The sequence below is a fragment of the Gymnogyps californianus genome, chromosome 5 (genome assembly GCF_018139145.2).
Source record: "Gymnogyps californianus isolate 813 chromosome 5, ASM1813914v2, whole genome shotgun sequence".
NCBI classification, from domain to species: Eukaryota; Metazoa; Chordata; class Aves; order Accipitriformes; family Cathartidae; genus Gymnogyps; species Gymnogyps californianus.
In genome coordinates this window covers 63226495-63235847 of record NC_059475.1, presented here as the reverse complement: position 1 = coordinate 63235847, position 9353 = coordinate 63226495, and the positions used below count along the sequence as shown (strand labels likewise).

General features: G+C 47.2%; 1 protein-coding gene across 1 annotated transcript; it reads left to right on the top strand.

Moving 5' to 3' along the window:
* Positions 1-6194: 6194 nt before the first annotated feature.
* On the top strand, positions 6195-8552 carry HSPA2 (heat shock protein family A (Hsp70) member 2). Its single transcript, XM_050897411.1, has one exon. It carries the CDS (start codon positions 6252-6254, stop codon positions 8154-8156), a length of 1905 nt encoding a protein of 634 aa, XP_050753368.1. The 5' UTR covers positions 6195-6251; the 3' UTR covers positions 8157-8552.
* The last annotated feature ends 801 nt before the right edge of the window (positions 8553-9353 follow it).

Sequence of the window (9353 nt, the reverse complement as noted above, 5' to 3'; positions counted from 1 at the left end):
CTATGTAGAGTATCAGTGAAGACATTCCAGGTTAGTTTTCATCATCTTTAAAGCTTATTCTGTGCTTTGATACAGTATCTTTAATAAAATATTCTTACAAATCTGCTTATTATTCTCATTTAATTCCATCTTATACCTGAGTTAATAACAGTCCTGGCAACAGGGTGAAGTTCCAGTTACCACCTGCTTCATGTGCTCCTGCGTTTTTCCGATTCACCTGCTAAGAATGACAAGAGGGAAAACTGAGATGAGTAAAAATCAAATAATCACAGGAATGAGAAAATAAGAGAAATTTATAGCACTGCTACAGTTCAATTATTATAAAACTCCACGCTAAGCATTTAAGTGAATCTGAGAGATTAATCAAATTATATTGATCTCTGAGTATGAAGTATTGGTCTTTGCCTGTGTTTACAGTACACCATTTCCCTTGTTTAAGACTTATCATCATTTTCCAGCTTTACAGTTACTGCCAATAATTACAGTATGTTGTTTAACCCCATTCACAGCAGTTCTAGACAAAATTCTCTGTTTTCATTTATTCACCCCCTGGACCATATAGAGTATCCTTTCAATATCTTCAAACAACACCTAGCAGAGTTCAACTTCAAGTATACTAGAAGATAAGACTAGAATTCAAAATAATCCTGGCAAAGTGCAGACATGATCTGAAAACGTAAGATGTTATTTAATAGGAACAAGTGTAAGCTGGAATCATTAGCTGTGCAAGTAAAGGAGCAGCTGCTTAATTTCCACTGAAAAGAATCGATGTGTTAGTTCGGATCAAATTCTGAGAATGAGTCTGCAACATCATGCTGCTGCAAATAAAGGTAAAAACTGAAATGTCTGAACTGGAGTATAATCTGCTCCTTCAGAACTGCTAAGGCGTGAGCTAGTAACATCTCCAGTTTTGATCACAGCACTTGAAAAATAAGACACAAGTTGCATGCAGAGAATCCAGGAGAAAGCAATGAGAATGTCTAGAAGCCGAGAAAACTTTGCCTTTGAGCACAGATTGAATGATTTTAGGTCATCTTACAGAAGAGATGGCCTAGATGGTAGAGGGGAAACACAATGATTTTCATATGTATAAAAGCGGGTTGCAAAGAAAAATGGAGTAACGTTTTCTCATATCCACAATCGATAGGAATAGAAATAATTGCCTTAAATTGCAAGAAGGGAGATTTGGGTTGGACACAAAATGAGACTAAATGACCTACTGAGGTCCTTTTCTGATCTGATTCTGTGATTACTTGCAAACTATCTGCTTTAAAGTCCCTTATTTATTACCATCAGTAGAGCTGGCACTGGCTGCAAGAAAAGGAGGCTGCAGTTATAGGAAAGTAAAGAACTGACTGCCTTAAATGCACAGCACACCAGTTTATCTAGTTAGCACTAGTGATACTAACCTCAGCTTTTAATCATGCCTCAGCCAACTGTCAGAAGTCTATGTAAATAAATGCGCTATAAACCCACTTAATTATAAAATAATTATTCCTTGAAACATCAAGCATTAGTTTAATCAGTGTTGACAACTTCTATGATTTTATTGAGTCTAATCAATCTGAGGCAGCCTGGTTTTAGTTGTGAGATGGTGTAATCAGCTATTTTATTTATTAAAAAAAATTAGCTCTGCAAATTACATGGAAAATCCTAAAAGTGTAATCTGAACATATGCCAAAGATTAAAAAGCCAGAAGGTGAATAAAGCCACGTGTATTTTTTAAGCTCATAATTTTAAACTAGGTTTATAATTTTAGGAGATCTGACTCATGATTTTTGAACTTCTGGTTTGGCAATACCAAATTACTGTGCCCTATATTCTGCTGTTCTGCATATTTCCACATTACTGATCACGCATTTGCGTAATTTGCTGAAAACATGTTATCCTGATTTGCAGAACTTTATTTTGTTATTCACAAAAACAAAGGAACACTTGTTTAAGAGAGATCATGTATTGCGGCTGCCTTTCAAATTAACAAGGAGCATCTGTGTGCAAAAAGTGGAGGTATATAAAAATGAAACACAAAAAAGTTACATAGTTCCCCCCACATACACTATGATTTTTAACACAACAGCACCTTGTCAGAAGAATCTGTTGTCATTTCGTACACTGGTAGTTCTTGTCTGAATTCCAATTACTAGACATATATTCACAAATATAAACGAGATGAAGAATTCAGTGATGAAAAGCTATTATGACAAAGTATTACTTGTTCTTAGAACAGCTGTTGCTTAGACTTTTCTGAACTGATTGCTGTATTATAAAATAATTCATTTATCCTCACCAATACAATCTAACTTATGCAATTTTCTGGATAGTTTTACTAGGGAAATGGATACGAGGGAAATGGATACGAGGGAAATGGCTACCAGAATTTAAGGTCTAAGATCTTCTGATTGTCAAACCTCAACAGACTATTGCATTTCAACTTTATCATTTTAATCATCCAAGTGGCTGATCTCTGATTAACTGTAACTTGTGTTCACTCCTATTTTTATACTACATTACCTTATGAAATATGTGGGAAAAAATCTTCCTTTTATCGAGATAAAGATAAGGGTTGAGTTCTCAGTTCTGCTCCAGATACTGAGCTCTTGCTTCACTGAAGAAATCTAAATACCATCTTCATTTCTGGCTGGGTGGTGTAATGGAGAATAGCCTACAGCATATTACATAACGCTGCCAAACAGGAGACATGGGTGCGTTATCGATCCTAAACACAAATAAATGGATCAGAAAGAGGCCTGCTACTTCCAGAGGCATCGACTTGCTGTTCTGGAAGTTACTATGAAAATATGGCTTACAGATTCAGGATGGGGGAATAACAGCGAATGTTTTGTTAAAGGGAAAATCAAACTTGTGCTGAAGTCCTCACCATAAAGCTCACTCTTTAATTTCTGAACCAGTCTGTTTGGCTCACCTATAACATGACTGCACATGAAGCAACATAAAAGAAAATCATGTGGCTCTTCCCATATGAGAGGATGACTGCATAGATGAGTTGGTTCACAAATTGTGCTGCAAGTCTTAGAGAACTGCTGACAAAAAGCAGGCTCTGCTGAGAAGAGACAATAAGTCTAATGAGGTTATAGAGGTTGCTCCCTCTAGTTAGACTGGACTTTCTCTAAGGACATCAGTAAGAGATGAGAGATGATGGCAAGAACATCACGTGAACTTCTGATTAGGAACAAAAACTTAAAAAGCAGCTCAGACCTATACATATCATTGTAACAAGAAGAAAACGGCACCTGCTTGCTCAACTGGAAAAGAAATACTTCTGCAACAGGCTAAATGAAATATTTGGTAGCCTGAGTCTACAGACCTTTTGATTTTTCCTGAGAATGGCCACGAGTGTGTCACTTACACCATTAGCATTAGAATGGTATGCTCATACATTCCTCCAAGATCTTTTCCCAAAATTTACTATAGCAAAACAACAATTCAAATGATGAAATAAATAGGACTGAGGGAGTACTATCAGGGTAGGAGTAAGCCAGTCAATGCAAACACCTCTTGAGCAAGTTATCAGCACATCTGGGTATCAGCACAACCATATCAGGGCCATACTAGTTATTGGCCCAAGGAAACCCCAAACAAGTTTTGTCTGGAGCTGTTGTACATATTTTGTGCCTGGGCTGACAAAACATATAGCTAAAAGCTTTGGGCCAAATTAGTGAAATGTCACGTCTAAATCTGATGAAACCTGTTTGATTACAGCTACACTTAAATGAGATATCAAATTAATTTTGCTGCAAAGACTGCTTATTGTGCTAATCAATATTGTTGTGTTATTTCTTAGTCCATTTGTTCTCTCCATCTCTTGTTTTTGTACATATGTTTTTAAGGCAGGAATCCTCTTTTTAGTCTGAAATAACAGGGTCTAAGTTTGTACTGCAGCTATCAAAACAGGGTTCTCGTGCATTACTAGTGCTCCTAAGGGACAATCCTCACAAGGATACAAATAATAAATAACATCAACTTTTCAGCTGAAACGGAATTTTTCAACCAACTCTCTTTGTACTGTTGTGGCATTTCTCCCTGCTCCATATGATACAATCAACTGAATGAAGTAGCACTGAGTTACAGGGAGATAGTTCAGCGATGAATCAGTCACTGGTCTAACTACAAGAGAAACCGACACCCTTCCCATCAAAGAAATATGCATACGGTATATACAGAGCAGCTCCTATTGGAGGTAGGGAGGGCTGACGGTTTCCATTTTCCATTGACTTCTTTTGGATTTCTCCAAGGTCAGAACCCGTGTGAAAAAAGACCAGGATCTGTGGAAGAATAATAGTCATTTAAGCACGTACAGTATTTACCATCAGAAATTGAAGCCCTTCCATCTCAAAACTACATACACATACTACACAAAAGAGGTGGAAACCTCATGTCCTGTAAAAAGGCTTTGAAAAATACACTAAGTGAAACAAGGATGTTTTTGAACGGGAGTTAGAGGATCTGTAATAACTGCAGGAACACAAATCATTCCGGGAAAAGCTGTAACATATTTTCTATGAGGGCTGCTATAGCATAATGCTGAGGGCTGGGGACAAATTAAAGATGATTTAAGCATACAGTGTATTTAATCCTTCTCTCATGTAACACATAAAGTCTATGGGTAGCAGACTTTTAGCCACACTTTTAAAGGAGGTATCCAAAAGGAGCTACTCACTAAGCCTCCGAGGAAAAAAGATCTCAGCATGGTATTTTGCTCTCCTTACTAGAACTGGAATATTTTGAAGTGTTTGTCTCAAAGTAAGGAGGAATAATTTGGCAGAACCACAGCAGATTTTCATGTTTAATATATTTTCATCAAAGCACTTGCCTAGCTCCGAGTTAATAGCTTCGTAGCTTTTGCTAAATGTAGGCGTAACGACATTTTACATTAGCACAACAGACAAAAATTTGGAGGCGTTTCAAGAATGGTCACCACGCAGAAACACGCAGCAACACGGCTCCCCAAAAGCCTAACTACTTCTTTCAGAGGGGAAAGCCAGATACCATACCCTGCCTTCTGATAGCGGGGCAGGCTACCTACCACCTCGGTAGCAACAGCAGCAGTGACAACAGGCTCCTGCGGTTCAGGGCGGCTGCTCAGGGCGGCCGGCCGAGGGGAGAAACCGCCCTCGCCACCCCTGAGAGGGGATGTGCGCAAGGAGGGCTGTCAGCCTGCCAAGTTCGGCCAAAATAAGGCTAAAAACTGGTTCGGCCTTTGCTCGCTGCGGGACTTCCCCTCTGCCACAGAGGGGGGGTACGAAGTCACTCGCGCTGCCAATTTTCCTCAGGCTGGCGGCACCTCAGCCCCCGCCGGCGGTCGCCGCGGCAGGAGGAGGCGGCCCGGCGGCCGTTTCGCCCTGACAAGACGGGGGCAGGCGGGAAGGAACGGGGGGGGGAGGGGGGAGGGTTGAATTTCTGCCGCCTTGCGACCAAATAAGGGTAAATTCCCCACCAGCTGGCGGCCGGCTGCGAGATGACAGGCAAGCGTTGGGACTGAACTTTCAGGAATTACAAAGACTGGGAGGCGAGCTGCGAGCGCGGGGCACGGCCCCGCTCCCTCCTCACCCCCCGCGCCCCAAACGGGCCGCCGCTCGCGGGCTACGGGCCACCACAGCCGGGGGGGGGGGGGGGGGGAAGGGTGGGCGCGCACCCAGCGCCCTGCCCCTTGGGAGCGCGAAGCGAGTCGCATAGCGACCGCCCCGCCCAGCACCTCCCCGCCGCGGCTGCCCTTGCCCGCCCGCCCCCCCCCGCCCCTACCCGGCTGCCCGATCTCCATTGGATAACGTTGATGTCAATCTCCGGCCTTGCGTCTAACGTCCACTGGAACTTTCTAGTAGCGTTTCGGGCGGGGGCGGGGCGAGTGCGAAGCGCGAGTGGTGATTGGCCGAGGGCGGTGGCGCACTCTCCGAGCCGAGACGGATCGAGAAAAACCAGGAAGAAGTACGGTCCTGGCCGCCGTACAGCGGGGAGGGTTGGGCTGACGGGTGGGCGCTACGGTTCTGATTGGCCAGGAGGCAGGGGGCGGGTGCTCTTCGGCGACTCAGGGAGGCGATTGGCCAGTAGTGACGGGCGGGCGTCTAGATTGGCCAGCAGGGTTCTGGCAGGTTCCAGAAGACGGCTGAGCCGGCTATAAAGCGGGCGCCAACGGCGCCGTGACGGCACATCGCGCCGCGGACAGCAGCGAGAGTGGGTGTCGGCGGCGGGAGACGCGACCGCGAGTGAGTAGCTGATCGGAGAAACCTGTCATCATGTCTGGCAAAGGGCCGGCAATCGGCATCGACTTGGGCACCACGTACTCCTGCGTGGGTGTCTTTCAGCATGGCAAAGTGGAGATCATCGCCAATGACCAGGGCAACCGCACCACACCCAGCTATGTGGCCTTCACCGATACAGAGCGCCTCATCGGTGATGCTGCCAAGAACCAGGTGGCTATGAACCCCACCAACACCATCTTTGATGCCAAGCGTCTCATCGGCCGCAAGTACGATGACCCCACGGTGCAGGCTGACATGAAGCACTGGCCCTTCCGTGTGGTGAACGAGGGTGGCAAGCCCAAGGTGCAAGTGGAGTACAAGGGTGAGATGAAGACCTTCTTCCCAGAGGAGATCAGCTCCATGGTCCTTACCAAGATGAAGGAGATTGCTGAGGCCTATCTGGGGCGCAAGGTGCAGAATGCTGTCATCACAGTGCCTGCTTACTTCAATGACTCCCAGCGCCAGGCCACCAAAGATGCTGGTACCATCACTGGCCTTAATGTGATGCGTATTATCAATGAGCCCACAGCAGCTGCTATAGCCTATGGCTTGGACAAGAAAGGTACCCGGGCTGGAGAGAAGAACGTGCTCATCTTTGACTTGGGAGGGGGCACTTTTGATGTGTCCATCCTTACCATTGAGGATGGCATCTTTGAGGTGAAGTCCACAGCTGGTGACACCCATCTGGGTGGGGAGGACTTTGACAACCGCATGGTGAACCATTTTGTGGAAGAATTCAAGCGTAAGCACAAGCGCGACATTGCTGGCAACAAGCGAGCGGTGAGGCGACTGCGTACGGCTTGTGAGAGGGCGAAGCGCACCCTCAGCTCTTCCACACAAGCTAGCATTGAGATCGACTCCCTGTACGAGGGCATTGACTTCTACACCTCCATTACTCGTGCCCGCTTCGAGGAGCTCAATGCTGACCTCTTCCGTGGCACCCTGGAGCCAGTGGAGAAGGCTCTGCGCGATGCCAAGCTAGACAAGGGCCAGATCCAGGAGATCGTGCTGGTGGGTGGCTCCACTCGTATCCCCAAGATCCAAAAGCTGCTACAGGACTTCTTCAATGGCAAAGAGCTCAACAAGAGCATCAATCCTGATGAGGCTGTTGCTTATGGCGCTGCCGTGCAAGCAGCTATCCTCATGGGAGACAAGTCTGAGAATGTGCAGGATCTGTTGCTGTTGGATGTCACCCCTCTGTCCCTGGGCATCGAGACAGCTGGTGGCGTGATGACCGCTCTCATCAAGCGCAACACCACCATTCCCACCAAACAAACTCAGACCTTCACCACTTACTCAGACAACCAGAGCAGCGTCCTGGTCCAGGTGTACGAGGGTGAGAGGGCTATGACGAAGGACAACAACTTGCTGGGCAAATTTGACCTAACGGGCATCCCCCCAGCACCCCGCGGAGTCCCCCAGATCGAGGTCACTTTTGACATCGATGCCAATGGTATCCTGAACGTCAGCGCAGTGGACAAGAGCACGGGTAAGGAGAACAAGATCACCATCACCAATGACAAGGGTCGCCTTAGCAAGGATGACATTGACCGTATGGTGCAAGAAGCGGAGAAATACAAAGCGGAGGATGAAGCTAACCGAGATCGCGTGGCAGCCAAGAACTCCCTCGAGTCCTACACTTACAACATGAAGCAGACGGTGGAGGACGAGAAACTGAAGGGAAAGATCAGTGACCAGGACAAGCAGAGAGTGCTTGACAAGTGCCAGGAGGTGGTCTCTTGGCTCGATCGCAACCAGATGGCTGAGAAGGAAGAGTACGAGCACAAGCAGAAAGAGCTGGAGAAACTCTGCAACCCGATCGTCACAAAATTGTACCAGGGAGCTGGAGGGGCCGGGGCGGGTGGCTCCGGTGGCCCGACCATCGAAGAAGTAGATTAAAGAGGACTGAAGTATAGACTGGTTTATGGACAGTCACGCCATTCTTTGCTTTGTATTTTTTTTCTAATGTTTAAGGAAAACGTCCTTGCCGATAACAGAGTTTATTCTGTTGGGTGTGTATAAAGGCAGATCTGTCAGCTTGGTTTTGATAAAAGGGAAGGCACGTCCTGCTTTATAAGGTTAGTAATAAACAAGTTTTGTTAATTCAGATATAGCTGTTTGTACTCTGGATGTTTGTCTCTGTTCAAGTGTCTCTTCTAAAGTAACCACTCGACTGTTGCAGTTGACAAGTTTCAAGTTATGCATGAAAATCTTTATGGAAGATTAAAAAAAAATAAATGCCAAATTCGGCTTCTGGAAATTTTGGTAATAAATAAAACGTATTTAAAGCATAAACCTATCCTCCTCCTCTCTGTGAAGGGGCAGTAGTGGGGTGGGGGGGTGAGGAAGACCTTCCTGGTAGTGCCTGTGCCCCCCGAGCTCTGTGCCACCCCCCCCTGCCCCGCCGCGGGGTGGGTGCCGGCAGCCCGCTGAGCCGGGGCGGCGGCTGCCGGGGACCCCCGGCTCCGGGAGGGGTGACCGGTGTCCGTCCCCGTTCCTTCCCCGCCCCCGAACGGCGGTTTGAGCAGAAAAGGGGTAAAAGGTGGCCGCTGCGGGCTGGATACCGTACCGGGGCGGCGGCTCGCCCGAACGGAGCCCGGCGCGGGGAGCCAGCCGGCCTCCCCCGCAGGGCGCCGGGGAGGGGCTGCGCTGGTGTCGCAGACCCCAAACCCCGCGGCCGGGGCCGGTGTGAGCGTGACCCCCGGTACCGCCGGGGCCGGGGGAAAGTGTCCCTGAGCTGGGGGTGTTGTTTTCGGGCAGGCCCCGCTCTTCTTCCGCAACTCGGGGCTTGGCCTGCGGCGCCCAGCCCAGCCGCTCCGGCAGTGGAAACGCGGGGCGGCTTGTCGTGTTCGTGTCGCTGAAATAAATCAGCGGGGAAATAAGTACAACAAAAATAGTCCTGCTTGGCAGGCGGCTGGGCTCGATAAAATAGAGACCGGTTTGTGGCCAGCTATATAAATTGCTGAGTTATTTTTGGGTTGCTAGTATGCAAGCTGAGCTTTCAGTACTTTACTGAATGTGGTTTTTTCCCCCCTCTTCACACGATCAGAAGTACAGCTGCCAAGGGCACCCCGAGAGCCGGGAGTGCTGCATAAG